Genomic DNA, 21,744 nt, shown 5'->3' on the forward strand with positions numbered 1-21,744 from the left:
GTTGAATGTTTTTTTTAAATTAAATTTTCAGGAATTGCTGATAACGGGCCAAGGAACAGCTGATAAAAGCTTGGTGATGTTCCGAGAGACTTTGACCTCAATTTTCAAAGGGGTTTTGATTAGAAAGACTATGACCTTTTATCACTACTACATATACACACATACACACACGTATATGGGTGTGTATGTATATGTATATACACATGTATGTATATACATACTAGTCACAATATGCGTGGAAATGGCCTGCTAGCTGGTAGTCTGCGCTCTCCGAGTGCTTTTTTTATTTCTAGTTCCAGGGGACGAATAACTGAATTTAAGATGTTTTACACCACGACAGTACGTGAATGCATCATCTTGATTTGACACTAAAGCGCGCTCCCGGCTCTACGTGGCTACTCCCCCCAACGGTGTACGTGCGCGCCCCCTTTATCGCGTGGTGAGGATCATCCATATTGCTAGTGGTTGAGTTCAGGTTGTAATTTGAAGAGGCCTTCGGAAGCGTTTTTGTGGTTATATATATGTTTTAATCCACCGCCGGCTACTCTGCGTCTTAGACCTCACACTTTTTGGTCTAGTGGCGACAGAGGCGGAACAAATTTAGCATTTCCTCGTTACTCAAGTCGAATTCGGGCCGGGGGGAGGACTGGTAATCCTGAGGGGTAAGAAAGACGGCGGTGGGAAATGGCCACTCAGGTGGAGACTCTCCTGCCCGGCAACCCGCTTGCCCAAGCGGAGGAGCACGGCAAAGTGATCCATGGTGAGCCGGACGAAGAGGAAGGTGGCGGGGACGACGCGACCAAGCGTCAGACGGGTGTCGCCGACCAGGAGAGCGGCAGCGATAGCAGCAGCAGCGGCGGCAGCCCTGGGCAGGGAGGGACCCTCGGTACGGAGAAGCAGAGTTCTCAACAGGCGACCGAGGAGAGTAAAGAGGACTGTGACAGTCCAGACAACCCAAGCGAGGACGGCATTAAAGGCTGTAACAAAAAGGATTTGACCGAGGCTCCTCCACCCAAGGTGAACCCCTGGACTAGGAAAATGAATGCGGTGACCGTGGTCAACGTGAATGGACAAGCACACCACGGTTTGTACCCTCCCTACGTGTAGATTTACTGCCTGTCACTGTTATGTCGGTGCCCCCCCACTCCGTGTCTGCAATAACGACGCCACAAGGCAGCTATTACAGGAATTAGAAAGCTTTTGTTGAATCAAAAAGCACAGAGGCTGGCGACAATCCACGTCTTGCGGTTGCCCCCTCGTTGCTCCCTCACGGCCAGGTTAAATTTGGAGTCACCCACCCCTCCCCTGCAAATTAAGTCTATTCTTGGTGTTCAGTGTGCTACAGTAGACCCAGGTGTAACTGGTTCCACAAGGGATCACGCCCTTGCAGGAAATTAGAAATGCTCCAATATGCTTCATCTACCTTTTACGAAAACGGGGCTAAATCACTACTTTACTTGTGCAACAGCGGGGAGCCGGTCTTGAACCAGCTGGACCCCAAACTAAGCAACATTGGTGTTTCTGTGGATCTTCTTAAAATGATCTTTGTATCGATTAATAAGCGGTTTAGGCGCTTGTGTAGGTTGGCAGCACGTTTTAGGACACGTTGAGTTGAGCCTTCGCGGATAAGTTGCGTTGCAGTGTCATCGCAGCAGACCGGGGATTTAATGCGCTAGATTACGCATTTGGTTCTATACCTCATGGAGTAAAACACCAGGAGCGTAGATCTAAATGGACCAAGATAAGACGGCGCTAGGACGATTGGCAAAGTTAAATTATTCCGTCTAGCCTGCTGTCAGTCACTTATCAGACGTTCACGTCACTGGCGCTCCCGCAACATGTTTTTAACCCGAGCACCATCGCTGCTTTTGGAATCAACGTTCGCTTTAGTGTGGGCTTTTGCCCTGCCAAGCATTGGTGACTTCTCCGCCCTCGTCTCTTAGTGCATCAATTAGAAGAAAAGCCAGGGGCTTGGCCGGTTGTGTAGCTACTTAGCCAGCTAACAATAGTACCCAGTCTCGTCTTTGGCCTAGCGCGTCGTCAAGCCCTTCCCACACAGATGTTAGCTTAGCATCTACGTGGTCCCGCTCTGCCCCGTCGGCGCTTATCAAACATTTTCTGTTGAGAGACTTTCGTGTATTGGGTGTCGCTTGAAATGCGGCGTTAAACACGAAACTTGTGCTCGTTTATTCTGCAAAAGGGAGCAGGTTTGTTATGAGACGTCACGTGTTCACTCCACGTGTTCCCTCGTAGAAAGGCATGAGGAGCGCTAGCTAGCAAGCTAGCTAGTTTCCCCTCTGCTTCAACGAATCCGTTCAGTAAATCCCATGAAGTGTTGTCTCCAGTGCAATAAGCCCGAGTTTTCGCCTTGAATGATCAAGATGTCGTGTTGTATATTCCAGCCGGTGGCCGAAAGTTGTCCTTGAAAGTGTTAATGGGCATAAATTCCACCAGGCGTTGTGACACCAGAGGTTTAACTCGTGTTTGAAATACGTTCCCAAAACAAAATTAACGTGACTTCCAGCAATAATGCTGAAATCAAATCATGAATTTGCGTAATGACGACGCACACAAAGACATGTTTCTTTTGTGCGTGTCAAAGAAAAGTGGTGCATTGCCCTTTTTAAGGATACTGTCGGGTCATTGTGTTTCTGATCCACGGGCTGTCATGGTTGTGTATTGCCCGTGTGTTGGCTTTATTGGGGCACGTTGAAAGGGTAGAAACGGCACCCACAATGATGGGCAGTCTGCGTGTACCTGATGGATTTGCTCCACAAACTGCCAGGCCAGCAGCTAAACCTGGCCGTGAGCCAGTGGCTGAGATAACCAGCAGCACTAGGGTGCTAATTTATGATGCAGTTTGAGCCTAAATAGTGCAACATTATTTATGTCCAGACATGTGAACAGGCCCGAGTGTGTGTGCATAAGTTAGGGCTTCTGCTTCCTTCTTTTTGGACTAAAAAATGACTCTACTAAGCTTAGATGGCAGTATTTATAGTTTAGTATTTATGATAGATTTACAGCTGTCTAGTAAAAGTCTTGTACACCATTGGCTCATGACTAAGCTAAAATAAGGGTACAAATAGTTTTTTTTATCCTTTAGTACTTTTTAAAAAAAAAATCTTCTCAATTTGTTACAGTGGGATTAGTTGGCTGTACATGGCTGAGTTAGTTTTATGATGAGAACCCAGAAGACATGGGCCAGTAACACAGGCTGCATGTAAGAATCATACCTTAAAATGTGGGCCTGACCAAAGCACTTTAATTGTCATAACGCCTGTGTTATATCCATCTGTCATCTTATCCAGGTGTTGATAATGAACACATCACTAAGTGTCACTGAATTATGATGTAAGATTACATGCACACACACACAGGCACATATTTATTTTATTTTGTTGCTGGTATGAAACATTAGATAACATTAAAAAACTGACCTTTGGTCTCTCTTCAGTAAGGAGCGTCATACACTCTCTTATTCCGACCTTTGACCCTTTTCAGGGGCGATGAGAGATCAGTGTACTAGGATAGATGATAGTATGTTGCTTCAGTATTAATATGCTCATTATAGCAATATTACATCAACATTCTGGTGGTGATTAGAACTCCTCGGTTCCAACCAGTTACGTGCGCATCGTTGCCAGTGTTGCCAGACATTTAAATATGTGGAGCGGTGCCATGTCGTGTTCTCGGTGTCGAAGGAATTGAAGAACTATGCATGGCTGAAGGTTCTGCCAGAAAAAGTTGTAAATGAAGGTTTGTCAGCCTTCAGTAAAACTATGACGTAAAGTCTGTTTATAATTTGATTAAAATCATTGCATACCTTTCAACTCTATCTTCGCTTTGCTTTAACGTCATATTTATGGCCTAATTATACTATTAAAAATGATTTACTAGCTCATTAACTGTAAGAGCTACAATAGAAGTCAGTCCACAAATTGTAATAATGTTGACTTAGCCCTGTTTATAATGTAGCTGGTGTCGGTGCTTAAGTCTGAATTTCCTTTTTTAAATTTCTGTATATCTAAATTTGTGTGATGTTCTAAGGCTGCGTGCTGTTCTTGCTGAATGCTCTCCAGTCCTTACATTTACAGGACGCTTAAAAACCCCAAATTACTGCGTAAACACACTATAACCGGGCAACTAAAGTGCATTTGTAATGCGGTAGTCCGGCTGCTATTAGAGTTGCTCTTATCTGACCAAGACACCCAGATGATATGATTGGAAACCAATTTTCCCCGGCACATATACGCACGCCTTCATCAGAGTTAAACTGGGCAGCACATGAGCGTGTGCTCCACAACCCCCACGCTGGCGTATGACCCCGGAACAGAACCATTTCTTAAACACGATGCCCACGAGTGTGCTTGAAAAGATGCATATTGCCGCGTAGTGTTTAGCAGGACATGTCCCCGTCACCTATTTGATTTTCTCTGCTGCCTGTAACCTGGGATGAGGCCAAAGTTGAATTTTGAGCGCCGCTTGATTAAGCTGTCCGCGTAAACCTTTAGAATAAGTACGGGCGTCTTTGTTTTTTGAGAGATTGTCCTGTTTGTTGTGTCCTGCTGACAGTCAGACCCAACACAATCCTCACCCGGCATCTCTCAGGTCTTCTCGCTGGGATTACGAGCTCCCGGGGCGCAGCACAGGTCACAGACCTGGAAATGGTTAAGAGGAGCAGCTGTCGCTACTGCAGCTGCTCCCACAGCTGCTCCCACATTGGCTGCGTCGAGGCAGTATTGGACGAATAACGGCTGATATTGATATTGACGGCCGAGCGTCACGCCGTCAACAAATGTTTTAAGCAGCAGATAGATAATCGGAGAAAATAACGGATACCAAAGTTGAGCAGCGGGCTATCCAGTGTTCACACGGGGCTCACTTTTACACCAATAGTCCTGAGGCAAACCAGTTATTTTTAGAGCAAATTGGTAAATAGACCAAAATCCCCACAGGTTAAAATAAACCACTGATGGAGGATGTACACTAATGGTTTTTTTGTCCAAACTGGAAGTAAATATATTGGTGTTAAACTGCTGTAAGATGATTTGCGGTGTAGCTCGTGTTTGGTGTCTATTGTAGCCAGACTCCACCTCGAGCTCTGTTTTATCTGTCGAATGGCTGTGTCTGGGTTTGGTGATAGTAAAACATCCCTCCTGTTAAGGATTGGCACCGTGCACAGCTCAGGGTGTGTGTGTTTTCATCGAGGTTGTTCCAGTTTTTGTTTGAGTGAAACTCGTGGTTACCTGTGTCAGGACCGCTCCTAACAGGACCGAAACCTGCCTCTTCAGGGGTTTTTTGTTTTTCTTTAGAGTGGTTTTATGAGCTGATGAGTATTTGTTGCTCTCTGTGTTTGTATTGTGTAAGGATTCCTCCATTTTTAAAATTCCGGGCTCCAACCCTGCAGCACTCATTCATCCTTTAGCCCCAGCTTGGCCTCAGAATGATGTGACAAGCGTACCTGACATCCACTCTGGCTCAGACCTGGGCCTGTTTTCCATCAGCATGTTTATCTAAGACTGCAGAGCCAACGTGGCATTAGGTTTATTTATAGGATTCAGAAGCGATACCCTCGGGGCTTTGGAGCAGGTATTGTCACTGGTGTTTGCCCAAGGGCTCCTGGGAATCAGTCCTGGGACTCCACCTGAGCTGTGGGGGAGTTTACAGCTGTCGAGGCATTTAAGAAGAGAAGATTACATGGGAAGGCAGGATTTTAGGATTGTAATTTAAAAACAGGCAGACAATATTTTATAATCTGCAAGTGGATCACATGTAGCACTTAAATACGGTTGCCTTGATGAATATGTTTATGAATATATTTATGATTATTTAAATTAGATTGAAGATTGGAAGATTGGCTCTAGTGGAAAAGTGACGTTAGTCCGATAAGACTGGGAGTGAGATACCTGCTGAGAGGAGAGGGTGGGAAATTGTTGATGCGCTTTAACACAGCGGTGGTACACGTCTGCACTAACATTTATTGTCCAGTCAGGATTATGGGATGCACATGTACGCTAATCCCATCATCATGTATGTTAAAGAATCCCCTAACGCATCATCCTAAAGAGTCCACCCTCCCCATTAGCCTTAATAATAATCTACAGTCCATGTTTGTATCTTTTTATTTTAGCTCATGCGCCACATGTATCTTATTATGGGATGCAAAGCACATGTCTGCATCAGGAGAAGACAATTTCTTTATGTTTCCTGTATAGAAAAGCACTTGTTGCTGCCTGATGGTGGCTCTGCAGGTCACAATGTGGCGCTCTGTGACCTAGGGCTACGCCGCTGACATTTTGTCACCTGATAGCATCTGATATGCTCTGAAGCGGTGACGTGGACGTGCCCTCCGTGGTGGAATCATAGTGCACAACTCAGCTGATCGGCTCCACAAAATGACCCATTGATTGCCCATAGAGAGGTGGATTTTCTGAAACCACATCGAACTGGGTGCACTGGGTGAGTCCGGAGTCCTCGGAGATGCAAGTTCAAGTCCCGGCACACATGAAATGTACAATGCAGTGATGTGTTTTTGTGGCTCTCGCAGGCTAAATTTAAAAACCAGCTTTGAAGTAATTTTAGAAACAATGATTCTCCTCTTGACGGTTGCTCTGAAATGCCTCAACTGTCCTACTTTTTCCCGTTCGGTCCTAATGATGAGTGGAACCCAGTGTAACAATGGGCCATTCCTGCCTTGGGAAAGTAGTGACCACACAATAGTTGTTAAATGTTGTGTCATGCACGGTAAGCTGCTCTGTGATTTGCATTCCTCTAAAAAAACGTTCACACTTGCGTTATCCAAACTAAGCAGATAAGACTGGATAATTACTCAAGGAATTTTTTATTTTAGATTCCCTGGTTAGCAGGGCAGAGTTTCTCCATCGTGATCAGATAGTTTGGTGCCATTCAGTGTGTCCTTTGTAGCCCCGTGTAGAGGACTCGACTCCAGTCTGCTGCAGCGGATGGTGCATGACCCATATATGCAGTGGATGTTCTACGCTGGTGTCTACTCGTTTATTCTGCTAATGTCCAGTTTTGGTTGTTTTTCAGCAGTAGTGACCAATGAGTTTAATGGTTTAACCCAATCGAGCTGGAGAAACTGTCACATGAACAGGTGACGTTTGTAATCCAGCTCCTGGATACGGTCTAGAAGTTCAGATCAAATAATCCCCTGAATGGGAAGTGCTTGTGTAATGCCGGTATTAGTGTTTGTATTCTTGCCTCTCGAATGATTGGTGGGCATGTTTAGCATGTGCCTCGTCAGCATTATTCTTGACCAGTGAATCGGTACCGCTCAGCCAATGGTCAGTGCTCCTGAGACCCTCGTCTGTAAATCACATCACCGATTGTGTGACGTCAGACCAAATAATATCAGGATTTACAATACAAGGCCTCGTGTCAGAAGTTTCTAGAGCCTTCTGAGCTGCATTAGAAAAATGCCGGGATGAAGGACCGTGACACAGTTAAGTAAGCAGTGAAACAAAGGTCACATTTGCAATGTCGGAAAGCCCAATTGAAATCGCTTTGAACCGCGTCTATCCAGACTTAAGTAAACATTAAGTTTTGTGTTCGGGGGTCACGCGTGGTGACATGGTGAAGGACATGCTTGACATTTCAGTGCTGCTTAACTGAACGTGGTCTTATTGTGACCTTTAGAGACTGGCTTCAGGCTGGGGGAATGTGGCTGTTGGGGGTTTTTCTGTTGTTTCTTCTTTGATTACTGTGAGGCATCATGTGAGTCAGCCTGAAGGGACGACTCCATGTTTTAAAGATCATCTCGTCTCATAAGTCTCTGCTCAAGGCTCCTCTGGTTGCTAACATGACCCCCAGTCCCACTTAAGTACAGGTTTAAAATATTTTTTTCGACATAACTCTGTCGCCAGATGGATTCCAACGGTTGTTATAGTTCTGACTGTCTTTTTATATTATTCCACAGAATCTCCTGGCCCAACTAAGGTGGTGAAAGCGGGAAACCCCCCCAAGGCCAAACGTGGAGGAAAGGTAATGAACTGCTGCATTTTCTCAGAAGTGGGAAAAAAAATAGATTAAAAACACAAACAAAAGAGGTTGTTTTGGTTAAAATGTAACTAGACAAATAACCGGTAAATCAAAACGATGGTAATGGACGAGCAAACCTAGACAGCACACTGATTTAAACAAGACTTATCTTCATAATAGCCCTTCAGTTAGGCATTGGTTGATATGAGTGGGGCTGTCTCTGTCTGCCTCTAGCTTGGCGAGGTGCTCGCTGGGAAGGGAAATAAAGCAGAATAATTATTTCTGCATATACTGGGAGTCCACCGTTTAACCCGGCTTATCATTATTCAGGTTGGTGATTTTGGGGACGCTAACAGCTGGCCAACCCCTGGGGAGATTGCTACTAAAGACATGCAGGTAGGTGCTCCTGTCTGAAAAATGGTTGCGGGATGTGCTCTGCATACAGCACTCCAGAGAAATGCTTTGGAATGGGTTGATTATTTGCAATCTTTTGTTTTGGGCTGAATGTAAGTCTTTGTGGACATTTCTGCAACTCAGAAAATCTGATGATCCAAATCTCCAGAGGTCTAAGCTCGCTACCCTGTGGTACTTCTTAGAGTAGCTTGTCTGTATTTTAATTAGACCTCCTAATATGTACATGTCATTTCATTAAATGCATTGAAGCACACAGCAGCCAAATATTTAACTCTACATTCCTGATTTATTAGTGACATTATTTGTATTATATCATGGTTAATAGACATTTTCACAGATGAAGAGTTGTGGGAAACTTCTCTGTAATAAAGGGAGAAAGCAGCTGGTCTTCAACGCCTATTACATAAGCTCTGCTCTATCCTGACCCATCTCAGGTGTCCACAGCACCCTCTCACCTTACACGAAACATACTGACCCAATCCCCCCCACCCCCACCCCCACCTCCAGCTACCTTACAGTAGCTGCAGCAGTTGCCCGCCTCTCAGCAACATTTTCTATTCCTGGGTTACACCGTGTCACCGGGAGAGCAACCTCGCTAACCTCCACTATTTTAGGCTGCTTGGCATGGCAAATGTCCTCCGGCAACAAAATGTGGGTCACATCGTCCAGGGCAGTAATAACCTGCAGCTAAGGTGTCAGAATTTAAAGGTGGGGACGAGTGTGGACTGCAGCCGAGGTCTGGAAAGGGATCCCCGTCCTTAACCCAGCCCTGCTGCTATTTTGAGGCCAGCGGAGTTCAAGAGCCGTCGCGTAACTTTTAAAGCCGCCGATCAACCACCGAAGACCTCGGATACTGAAATTGATGAGCTGGAATTGATGAGCGTGCACATCCAGGGTGTAAAACGTGAATTTATCTGCTCTGCTTCTCGTGTGAGTTGCTGCGGGTTGATTCTTCACAGAAATTCCCCGGGGCGCACTTAAGCGCCCTGTTGGTGCGGAAGAGGATTTTAGAGATGACATGTGTAAAAATGAGCAGAAGTTGCACCCATGAGGCGTTTATTGTGTCATTTCTATGGGGTGGGAGAAGAATGACAGTGATGGGCAGCTTTGACTGTTGCTGCAGCTTTAAGTGATGTTTCATTTTTAAGGGTGACTCATCGTCTGTCTGATCTCTCTTTCCCTCCCTCATCATTTGCACATCTTTATTGAATGAACACACCCAATCTTTCTAAACCAGTCTATCATTTGTGGCTGGGTTCACTCATTTCACACTTGCTTTCCATGGCTAAAATAATTTGCTCACGCTCGTGCTCAGAATCCAGAACAAAATTGCTTGTCTGACGTGACTTTAGCTGCATTCATAAACCCAGAAGGGAGCACATGATTTTCTGGGAGATGGTTTTTGTCCAGTTTGTTCTTCGTACCTTCAGGTAGTTCTGGTAGATCTACTACACAATCACAAAAAGTGAAGACTTCAATAAACCTGACATAACGCATCATTGTGTAGATGTCCATCATGCAAAGTGTGTGTGTTCTACATCCTGGTCCAGCTGTTGTCGTCTCTAAACTGCTTTTCCCTCCTTCTGTTCAGATTGATTCAGCGACACAGACTCTGTCCTGCCCGCCGACTGTCAGGCAGGTCAGAGACTCATGGAAACCCACTGTAAGTTCCACATGTAACCTATAAAATCTGCAGCCTGCCTACCCACTTTTTGAACCTCTGAGAGATTAAAAACCCAATCTCCTGGATCTGGGATTCTTTTAACATCAAATATTTAAAGAATTCTTTTAAATTATATGCCTACACTGTGCTTTAGCACTGGTCACCTCCTGACCCCTACATGAGTGCTCAGTTAAATTTTATTCAAAACGTTGCTTCGGGGGGGCATACATTCGCTCGATTAGGCTGCATGTGTCGGACAAAGCAGTACGTCGTGGCGTTTTGTCTGTGTTTGTTCCGGTTACCAAGAGTTTATGACCTATGCCTCAGCCCACCAGCAGGGGCACTTAATAGTCAACTTCCGAGTCATTTTTGGTTCAGTTGAACAGTTGGTAACTTGGATTTTATCATTTCTTTCACATGCAGTTTAGCAGAGTGAATAAATGAAACTTTTATCGCGTTCACATTTTTAACTGACGAGGATGCAGCGATAATAGTGCCAACAGCAAATGTAGAATTGGGCAGCAGGTAACTGTCACATCTTCATGTGCTGCGGGGCTTAATAGAGAGCTAGGTTTAGCAGGACCTGTCGGCCATTTAAAATTTACCCCAATTTATAACCCCAGTTTACACAAATCTGTATGTTTTACTGTTCTTGGAAGGTTCTAATGTGATTATTTAGAGGTTATTTTAGATTGCTGCTGAGGTCAAAACCTGACAACGGCCAAATGGCTGTCGTTCAAAGTAAAAATTGAAGTAATTGACACTTGAACTAGAAACTTGGCTCTCGTGGGATCAATCTTATAACAGCGAGGTCCGTTTCAGCCCTCAGCCCCAGAGGTTAATCATAATGCAACGCTTTGTGAACGTACATTTTTAGATGCTGGTGAGTGCAAACATTTAGTGTATTTGGGTTTTATTTTGTCTCTCCTCACATTGGTGAAGCTTGTTCTTGATTGCATGTTACACTTCTAAACTTGATTAGGTTATTTTGCGGCGTGATACCTTGCAGGTTGATCTCATCAAGACTTAATGGATTGACCTGATGCCTCGCTGCACGTTTGCTGCATCCTGTCATATGACTTGCACACTTTGCATAGCGAGTGTGCAGATATGCACGTTTTTGATAGCCAAGCTTGTGTAGTAGTGATGAATGACTAACCTCTTTTTGATTTGAATGAAGGCAGATACCAGCCCTGCAAATAAAGATAGCCAGCAAAGCAAATATGTTAGCACCATATGATCTGTCTTTCTCTTGCACTTCAACAACTTCAGAGTTAACTAAAACTTTCCTCCATTGTTGTTTCACAACAAAGCACTGACTAACTCTTGCTACAGTTTGCCTGAATCCAGTTATTCTCATTCTAAAAAGATCTGCCTCATGTGACTGTATAAGCTCTGTAGCCTAGCATGTTGTGTTGCAACACCACCAGGTGGTGGCGCCCTCTCCTCATCGAGATGGTAAGAATTGTTGATGGTCGGCCAGCGTCCTGCTTTATTTGGCTTGTTGTATTTCATTTTTGACGGTTTACCCAACAGGCATAGATCAGTTATTCACCATAAGCATCTGCTATTCATTTGTTTTTCATCTTCATCCTTAATTATCACCCTAAATCCCCACCATATAATACATGTTGCACCTTTTGCACCCACCAGTACCTTTTTAGGTTTAGCTGTAGCTTACTCTAGTTTGTTGTTGGTGGTAAATTTGGGAAAGTCTCTGACATTTTGTCCCGTTGTCCAGTCCACCTCACTGGCTCGTTCATTGGTGTCCACATTTTGTCTTTTTGTCCCCTTCTAACAGCAAAATATATATACACTAAAAGCAAACAGTGGTGTAACAAGTGATAGTTGGGAATTTTAATTTGTCTTCATGCTGTAAGTTTTTTCCTTTATTTTCAGTGGAATGATGCATTGGGTAATAAGACAGAGTTGTGACTTGGGTGGGAGGTAGTCAGTGTAGTTCAAGAGCAGTCACTCAAACAATGTTGGAAATTCTTCCATCATTCCACCTTTATGGATCTGCATAATGTGAATAAAGGTCAGTTTCACGAGAGTAATTTGGTGTCCACCTCTGCGTGGCCATGCAGGCCTATCATGTTGTAGGCCATCAAAGCTCCTTCCCTGCAGTGCATCACAACAGATAAATGAAATGTCTCTGTGATATACAGAAGATGTACAGATTAAATGGAGTGTGACGGCCCTGCTTGTTTTTCTGGACTCATCAGAGATGTTACTGCTTGAAACCACAAATGTCATTAAAGATGGTTGTGAAGTTGCATTTCTTCCCTTAACCAGTTTGCATTGAAGACAATTGCTAAGTCAGCAAAACTGTTGGTAGGAACCCATAAAATAAATAAACCTCATCCAACTTGTCTCCAGGGTCACAAGAAGACGTTGACAACGGCCAAGAAGGAGTCAAAGGAGAAGAGGGAGATCATCGAGGAAAGCAAAGAGAACCTAAAGGCCAAGTCGGATGACTCTGGAGAGGAGAAGAATGGCGACGAGAATTCTCAAAAGAACGGGTCGAAGAAAAAAGGTCAGCGTAGGTCACAGTGATGACGTGATTCTGTCGGTGCTCAAAGAGGCATCGGCAGTAGGTCAACCTGCAGGTGTGCTGTAGAAGTGATGAGCTCAACATGTCTCTTCTCTGACTAAACATCAATGAAGAGAACTTTCACAACTCTGATCTCAGCAACAGGGTGTAAAATAGGAAGCCTCCAAAATCAAATTGCTTTAAAATGTTTATATATGATGATACTGAACTGTTTGTGGACTAGTCTGGAATCTTTTGGTGCCGCTTTACATCTTTGTGTTACTGGTGATTGATGCTTATTTTAAGCTCCACCGATGCCATCTGCTGGTCACTAAAGGTTCTGCATCCATTTACTTGGTATTTTCAGTCTTAAAGACTTGTACTCTTTATTTTTTAAATATGTTGTCATCTGTTATCAGGCAACAAGCAGAAATGGGTTCCCCTGATGATTGAAGTGAAGTCTGAGGGCCCGAGGGAACGCTCAGCCTCCAGGAACAACAGCAGACCGAACGAACACGCGCGCCTCCCTCCAAATGCCAGGAATGACCTCAGAGGTCAGTCTGTGATGTCATAACGCTGTACTGTATTCACGCCTGTAGCAGAACGATGTGCAGAGTGTGTGCACACTTATTGCCTTTTCTAAATATGTAATTCTTCTGTGGTTGTGCTCATTGGAATGTTGTCGTTGTCCATATAGACTGGCACAGTCAAAAGTACGACAGGGAATGGCGCGACGACCACGATGAAGTGTCCAGCGTGAAGAGCGAGGGGACTCCATTCCGCGGTGGGTTCAGAGGTCGCGGGCGTGGCAGAGGAAGGGGGCGAGGACGTGGCAGGGGTGGTGCAAGAGGTATGCTGAAAGGGACAATTAGGATTTCCTTTTACACATGAATCTACAGATCTGTCAAGATCCTGGGGACCGTGCATGTGAATAATTCTCCTTTCTGTCTGAATACTGTGACTAAAGATAAATAGAATGCATTAATATAGTTTATTTACAGCGTGTTCTAGATATGTCGGTCAGATCCCTTCTGTTGTTGCTGTAGAAGTGATGAGCTCTTCATGTCTCTTCTCTGACTAAATAATAATGAAGAGACCTTTCACAACTCTGATCTCAGCATCACATTAAAAGAAACCTGAATACTCTTAAAAAAAAAAGCAGACTTTCAATTATCAATGATTCTATTTTTAATATACTATACTATAATTTGAAAATCAATCTTATCACTTATCACTGAATTTTCAATCATGCAGTTAATCTGCTAGAAAGCCATTAATCTGATAGGCTTTGCTGAATTAAATGCCCTTAACACAATGTCTGGATTAAAAAACCAGAAAAAAAAGCACAATAGAAGTGATGATGGATCCTAATCGTAACCTGTTTCCTGTCCCATCAAGGCCACTACGACTACGGCTATAACTACAAGTCCTATGACGGGAAAGATTCCCCCTACGGTCAGAAGTTCAACAGCACGGTGACCTACTACTACGACAACATGAGCAGCAACGACCTTTACTCGGTCGATCATGACGTTCTGAAGGACTACATCAAGAGGCAGATGTGAGTTTCGGCCCTCTTTCTTTAGCCGACAGCAAAAAAAGGAGGAGATGGTTGTTTCTGCAGGTCTATCTTTGGAATGAAGTTGAGCTTGTGTTTCTGTCTGTAGTGAGTACTACTTCAGCCTGGACAACCTGGAACGGGACTTTTTTCTGCGGAGGAAGATGGATCAGGAGGGCTTTCTGCCCATTGGGCTCATCGCTAGTTTCCACAGAGTGCAGGCTCTCACCACAAACGTTGCCCTCATTGTGGAAGTAAGCACATTTTTCTTCCTGCTGTGGAGGGAAATTTCAGATTCTGCAGCCGCTTTCAAATTTTTGAGCGTCATCCTGATCAACACTGGATTTGAGAATCATTTTCTTTTGGCTAACAGGCTAATACAGTCAGAAAACATCTACATGGTCACTTGTGTGATGGATACACAGTTTCATTGAATAAAACACATCCTCAGAGGGCAGAAAACATGGACAGTTTTACTAATTAAACTGATATATTTTTTTTAGTGTTTAATTACATTTGTTAAACTAAAGTTGACAAAATGATCAACTTGCAACTTTGGCAACACTAAGAAAAGTTACTGCTACTTCCTGTATTCAGACCTGAGATGTTTTTCTTTATCTTCTCTTCTGCCAGGCTTTGAAGGACAGTAAAGAAGTCGAGGTGATTGATTTGAAGATCCGTCGGAAGGACGACCCATTGAAGTGGCCTCTTCCAGGCCTGATGATGCCAAACCAGACTCACACCGATTTTTCTCAACTTATCAACTGTCCCGAGTTTATACCCAGGCAGATGACTGAAGAGCCCAAAGGCAAAGTTTTATTCACTCTTTTTTTGAGTTAAAATTTGACGTCGTCCCACAGATTAATGTTTCATGGACTTTCAATAACTTCTTGGTTTAATCATCTTCAGGTTCTCCAGGGACCTCTAGCCCAGTAAAGCAGAAGACCAAGACTGACTCGGACATCTCCAACCTCAAGACGATGCCCAGGGGCCTCTCTGCCAGCCTACCGGACCTGGACTCTGAGTCCTGGATAGAGGTCAAAAAGAGGCCGAGACCCTCCCCTGCCAGACCCAGGGTCGGTGCAGAGAAGGTGAAATTAAACGCTGGCTCATTTCTGTGTAAAAATTCAGTTTCCTGTTTGGAGTTTTAGGACCATGTGTCACAAATTGAATAATTTTATCTAAAGCTCCTGATCTAAAAATCCAGGCTCCTTTGTTCCAGGAACAGAAGGAAAAAGATGACTTCATTCGTTCCCCTTTGCCCCAGACGGGTTCCTCGCCATCTCCTGCTACCCCAGCAAACAAGGTAACAGTTGGTTAAGCATTTCTTAATATATTTAGTAATATTTATCCCTTTTTCAGGCTAGTTTGAAATATACATAATCAAGATGCCAGGGTCGTCTGATTAGGGAAGCTGGAGCTATAGAACGCTTTAGCTGACTGATTGTGTAAATCATTGATCAGGACGGAGCAGATCAGGATGAACCAGAGGAACTGGACTTCATGTTTGACGAAGAAATGGAGCAGATGGACGGGCGGCGCAACACCTTCACCGACTGGTCGGACGAGGAAACGGACGGCGAGATCGACGACCAAGACGTCAACAAGATTCTGATCGTGACGCAGACGCCTCCCTACCTGAAGAAGCACCCGGGAGGTGACCGGACAGGACACCACACATCACGCGCTAAGTTGACCAGCGAGCTGGTCAAGGTGATCAACGACGGGCTCTTTTACTACGAGCAGGACCTGTGGGATGACAAGTACGAGCCTGAATACGCCACCATCAAGGTGAGCTCATTTAGAACTTAATAAAGTACCGTATTTTTAAAAAAAACACACGTTTTTACCCGTAAACAGCACAAATCACAACGTGTGTCAGTTTTTGGCTCAAACTGAGGTTCTCACGGGTTCCACATTACATCACTGGATTTTTGGAGGCGTTTCTGCCCATAACAAATAACGTGTAGGGGGATTCTCCTTCAGCTGGAGCGGTTTCTGGATTTGAAAAACCAAACACTAAACAGAAAGTTTGTTTTGTTGCTGTCATTGTTGGCCATTGTAGCATTGTGGAGGGCATTGTGGGAGGTTCGCATGGTCACCAGCACACGTCCAGCTGCAAGTAGAAGTTTTTTAAATGAACAGCCTCATACAAGGCTGTGACCTGAGGTAGAAATGGACCATCGAGGGTGTGAAGACACTCGGTACAGTGACGAGGCAAGTGTGAGTCACGCGATGGAATAACGATCAGAACGTTTTTGGCTGTCCGATCCACTTGATGTAATGTTGATGTTGTTTAACTGAGCCGCTGCTGCAGGAGGAGGAGCTTCGTTGTTATTGTCAGGGCTGATGTGTTGATCTAGACTCCCTGCCCAGGGTCTCGAGTCAGAGGTGTTAACATGAGGGTTAAAAAAGTGTTTATGGCAGCCATGTTTTGCTGCTACATCTCCATCTCCAGATTGGTGCAGCTCAGGTCTGTTGACAACTTGTGCTGACAGTCGTATTGCTGTGTTTTTAGCGTTGATGCCTGTATGTTCTTGTTGGAGTTGTGGTTTATTTTAACCCCTGGGACTGTGGGTTTTTCACTCACGTGGATGTGTTGGCGGACTGGTGATACTGTTCAAGGGTTAAGATCTAGTTTGTCTTCTTTTTCACAGCAAGAGGTGGAGAACTTCAAGAAGGTCCACCTGATAAGCCGGGAACAGTTTGACTGTCTGACGCCTGAGCCCCCCGTTGATCCCAACCAGGAAGTGCCTCCAGGCCCACCACAACCCCAGCAGAGTAGGGCCATGAGAACATGCACCACAACACACAACAGCAGCACATCTTTGTTGCCGTGACACTAAACTCTTATACGTCTTCAGTCCCCACAGACGCTTTGGCGAACAAACTCTTCGGTGCCCCCGAGCCTTCATCTATAGCTCGTTCACTTCCTACTACTGTGCCTGACTCCCCCAACTACCGCAGTGCCCGGACGCCACGCACACCTCGCACGCCTCACCGGAAGGACCAGACCATGACGCCGCGCTTCTACCCTGTGGTGAAGGAAAGTCGACCTGTAGATGCCAAGGTATGAGTTTTGTGGGAAACGTTTGAATTAATTGACCTGCTTTTAACTATTCCGAGACCCTGATGCACTGTTGTTTGCCACCTTACAGACACCCAGGAAGAGAAAGACCCGGCACAGCTCCAACCCACCCATGGAGTGCCACGTTGGCTGGGTGATGGACTCCAGAGAGCATCGTTCTCGTACCGCCTCTGTCAGGTTAGATCTGACAAAAGACGTCTGTTTTTCCACTATTGGGCATCTGATCATGTAATCTGAGTCTGAAATCATCTTGCAGCTCTAACGCCAGTCCGTCCGAGGGCACCCCTGTCCTGGGCAACATTGGCTGCACGCCCCAGTCCCTACCGAAGTTCCAGCATCCATCACACGAGCTGCTCAAGGACAACGGCTTCACGCAACACGTTTACCACAAGTACCGCCGGCGCTGCTTGAACGGTAAACATCTTCCTCTTCTAGTTGAATTCTTTTTGTGATAAATTTAATAGATTAATTCTGTCAACCTTGACACTAAATCGTAGAGCGAAAACGACTCGGAATCGGCCAGTCGCAGGAGATGAACACGCTCTTCCGCTTTTGGTCGTTTTTCCTCCGTGACCACTTCAACAGGAAGATGTACGAGGAGTTCAGGCAGCTGGTAGTTGAGGACGGAAAAGAAGGCTACAGGTGAGAGCCCTTAGCAGGGAGGACTGCATGCCTGGCATATTTGGTTTAGCTGGATTCAGTTTCCCCAACACCTTTTCGTGTTCATCGTATTGCAGGTATGGTTTGGAATGCCTGTTCAGGTACTACAGCTACGGTCTGGAGAAGAAGTTTAGGCCCGATATCTTCAAGGACTTCCAGGAGGAGACTGTTAAAGACTACGAGGCTGGTAAGAAATACCAAAAATGTGACTTGCTGGTTTGGAGGCAGCAGTTTCAGACTCCCCAATCCCTTTGTCCACTGGCACTGATTGGAATTTGTCTCCTGTCATCAGGCCAGCTTTACGGACTGGAGAAGTTCTGGGCCTTCCTCAAGTACTCCAAAGCCAAAACCTTGGAGATTGACCCTAAACTGCAAATATACCTAAGCAAGTTCAAACGTCTGGAGGATTTCAGAATTGACGTAAGTGGCACCTCCTCTGCAGTTAATCAATAGTTGACTGTAATACAAGTACGATAAACTCCAGTTTTCCCGACAGTTTCCATACTACCTTTAATTTAACAGTTCATAAATTCAGCTTTTGATACGCATAAAACTCTAGTTATGTGATTTGAGTCATTAAATCCAGCTCTCTTAGGTACTTTTGCATCAATATTAGAATATCACTCAATCGCCAGCCTAACTTATTGCCTATCTTGGAGTCCAGTTTCTCCTGGGACAGCTCTGGAATTGTTCTGATACTGACTGTTTCTGACTGCAGCCCCCCATAGAAGAAGGTGGTCGCAGGAGACACTCGTCCAGCGGGGACGGCCGTCGCAGACATCCCTCCCAGCCCTCCAGCAGGCCCCACAGCCAGGCGGGCTCCGGCCCCAGCCCCGCCCCCACTGCTCAGGGCTCCTCAGCCAAGGATGATGCCAAATCCAGCAGCCAGAAAGCCCTCGCCAACGACCCTGCCCCAGACACCAAGACACTGAATTAACTTTACAACCAAGTCCGCAAACATGGATTGACGCTCACCTACTTCTGCAATTTGCTGGTTCGCTGCACCACTGGAGGAGGGAGGGGATTTTTTTTTTCCCCAACTTGTTTTTTGATTGCGGAATGACACATGACTAACAGGCTTATTTTTAGGTTTCGAACATGACTTTTTTTTTCTTTTTTTTTTGTCTTAAAGAGGCAAGCAAAGGATGAGTTGGTCATAATCATCGCCCGTCCACACAGTGGATAATAATTTACAGACTTGTCGTTTTTCTAAACCCCCCCTTTCATCACCAGTTTTTGCGCCAGCTCAATCATACTTGATTTCAGGCTCTGAATGATAATTCTTATAGCTTTGGCATGTGGTGAGATTGGAGACTTGACAATATTTGGAATAATAAGGAGCATCTGGAAGCCTTGTTGGTGTGCTACACTGTTCCTGACACTCAGCCGGACCAAAGTGGTGTGAAACAAGCGACTGACATTTCCACTCGCGGAGTTCCGAGTCCCCTCAGCTGAGGGCAAAAAGAAAAAACTATTTCCTCAAAATGGCTGAACATTGAGCAGAAAATATTAGACAACCACATAATCTATAAAAAAGACTTGTACCGATCCTTCAGTGTGTTCACGATCGTTGAAAGTTGCCTTATTTAGTTATTTTATTGCTTCTAACGTGCCGCTACTTTAATGTCAATTGTACAGCGTTGAAAACAAACATCTGGCGCCATTTCATGCAACGGCCACTAGGTGGTGCCAAACGGATGTTCTTCCCGCTCCCTCCTGTTTGTCCCTCTCTGGACTGTCTTCCAGGTTTGTCGGTCTGTTACAAGTCCTGTAATTCTTCCTTGTGTTTGAAACTCGTGGCTTTCTGTGCTAAAACCTCCTGGGGGGGAAAATGGCGCATTGGAATGAAGATTCATCCGTTTTTATTTGGGTGCTTCCTTTTTTTTTTCCCACCCTCCTCCCATCAAATGAGCTGCATCCATCCGTTCCACACCCAGCCCTCGGACTGGAATCATCACTCTGGATTACTTGAAGCAGATTTCGAGGAGAGCCGTCAGATTCTGTTGCAGGTGCTAAAACGTCGGCCTCGAGCGCTCGCCCCCCCCCACCTCCCCACTCTTCAGTTGAAGGTATAAACAATGATGCAGGTACAGATGTAGCAGAGTAACACAGACGGACATCTTGCCTCACAGCGGAGCAAATATGATTCAAGACTGAAGCTGTTCTCTCCCGACCCGTTCGGTTATCGCACTACCTTCGTTGTGGATGTTGATGCTTGTGTTGCGATGCTTTTTAACAGAAGAGTGATTCCGTTTCTTCCAATAACAGGAATGTGAATTGGACAGATTAAGATTACAGCTCCCCTCTATTCATTTTGTTTATAGATCAGATTATATTTGCCTTACTTATGTTTTGTTTTTTTTTTTAAATGGTCTCGTGATTATATTTTAATACTTTTTAATTTCAATTTTGCAATGTTTCAAGCGTTGTTACCACGGAGGTTTGAATCTGTTGGATTTCGGGAGCCGTGACATTATTCACAACACAAAGGGAAGGTCGAGGTCACAGGTCAGCAGGTATTAAGTGGAGTTTTTATGCTTTTAGTAATTATGTTGCAATGACACTCAATTTGCCCACGTCTGTCCCGTGAAAGTGTATATTTGAGCTCAGTGTTGTGGGAGCGATGCGGCGGCTTCTTCGGCCAACTCGAAAGTCTTCAAACCCATTGGATTTTGGTGTTAAACAGGATAACGGAACAATATCTAGATTTGTTATGAGGAAATTTCAGTTTTGTTTTTCTGTCCCAGCATTTGTTACTAGAATCTTGCTGGTTTATCAAAATGTAAAAAAAAAAAAAAAAGAAGGTTCAGCTGACAGATAATTTGCACAAAAGTTACACAAATGTTTAGGTAATTCTTCCCACAGTTGTCTTGTCTCGGTCACTTTCCCCCTGTGTGAATGCTTCAGCTTGTTGGATTTCCCGGCAGACTGGAAGTAGAGTTCCGGCTGTCTCATTTTCTGTTGCTCGGTTCCTTCAGCTGTTTAAACGTAAAAAGGCAGACTGTTGCGTAATCTTCAGGGAGATTTGGGTTGTTTTCCAGAGACCTACAGTCCAGGTACAGTGCTACAGGTGTAGAGATGAAAACTACAGTCAGACACGGAAAGATGAAGCCCTGTAATGGATCATTTGGTGTGTGTATGCGTGTGTGTGTGCGTGCGTGTGTGTGTGCGTGTGTGTATCTGCAGATGGGCAGGCTGCTGCTAGAGGGCGCTCTTTCTGTCTTTCCCTCTAATGTGACCCTCACCTGGCATCCAACCCTCAGGTGCTGTGGGATTCTTCCATTTCATCAGCATGGACCTGCGGGTTGTCCACACTAACTGGGGGGGGGGGGGCGCCGCACCCCCATCAGATTTTCATGAACTTGGCCAGTTGGCCAGATGAGAGATGAACGGTGGATGTGAAAATGGAGGGAAGTGGAAAGGAGGTGAAGAGCTCAGCTGCGTTAAATGTCGCTCAGAGGATGATGGACGATTATGATGTCTGGACTGGGAAAAAAGACAAAATTCCATAAAGCCATATGATTAAGATTAAACTATGAACATTTTAAATAGTTCATTACAATATCCTAGGCCTGTCTCGAGGGGAAAAAAAAGATGAAAATGAGGAAAAGGAACAAAAAAATATATAAAATGGAAAAATGTAAAATACTTGAATGAGATCTTGTATTATAACATTTAATATTCATATCTGCTTTGTAGGCTGACGTGATTCGCTGTTAGTGTTATTTGTAATTTGTAGTAATTATGCTTTTCCTTTAATAAAGAAAAAACACAAAACGGACAAAAAAACCTCAAATCCTCGACTCCTGGCTGTTCATTTCAGTAATGTG

General features: G+C 44.7%; 1 protein-coding gene across 3 annotated transcripts; it reads left to right on the plus strand.

Annotated features, from left to right (window-relative positions):
• Nucleotides 1–426: 426 nt before the first annotated feature.
• Nucleotides 427–21,710, plus strand: larp1 (La ribonucleoprotein 1, translational regulator). Of its 3 annotated transcripts, none has more exons than XM_057053393.1 (21): nt 427–1,084; nt 7,937–8,001; nt 8,329–8,394; nt 10,004–10,075; nt 12,455–12,611; nt 13,028–13,162; nt 13,306–13,458; nt 14,007–14,169; nt 14,276–14,420; nt 14,800–14,974; nt 15,076–15,257; nt 15,374–15,472; nt 15,631–15,957; nt 16,824–16,947; nt 17,031–17,236; nt 17,325–17,431; nt 17,511–17,668; nt 17,752–17,896; nt 17,992–18,101; nt 18,207–18,334; nt 18,633–21,710. In XM_057053393.1, exons 1-21 carry the CDS (start codon nt 685–687, stop codon nt 18,849–18,851), a joined length of 3,336 nt encoding a protein of 1,111 aa, XP_056909373.1. In that variant the 5' UTR covers nt 427–684; the 3' UTR covers nt 18,852–21,710. The 3 variants fall into 3 exon arrangements, with proteins under 3 accessions (XP_056909373.1, XP_056909375.1, XP_056909374.1); XM_057053394.1 differs by having other exon boundaries at nt 428–1,084; nt 15,389–15,472; XM_057053395.1 differs by lacking the exon at nt 10,004–10,075.
• The last annotated feature ends 34 nt before the right edge of the window (nt 21,711–21,744 follow it).

The sequence above is a fragment of the Takifugu flavidus genome, chromosome 14 (assembly GCF_003711565.1).
Source record: "Takifugu flavidus isolate HTHZ2018 chromosome 14, ASM371156v2, whole genome shotgun sequence".
NCBI lineage: Eukaryota > Metazoa > Chordata > Actinopteri > Tetraodontiformes > Tetraodontidae > Takifugu > Takifugu flavidus.

Bases quoted from the DNA above. Each gene is read 5' to 3' on its own strand.
- larp1 (XM_057053393.1), top strand. From the start codon at position 685: ATGGCCACTCAGGTGGAGACTCTCCTGCCCGGCAACCCGCTTGCCCAA. The intron at 15,473-15,630 runs GTAACAGTTGGT...ATCATTGATCAG, and splicing joins CTGCTACCCCAGCAAACAAG to GACGGAGCAGATCAGGATGA. The intron at 18,335-18,632 runs GTAAGTGGCACC...TTCTGACTGCAG, and splicing joins TGGAGGATTTCAGAATTGAC to CCCCCCATAGAAGAAGGTGG.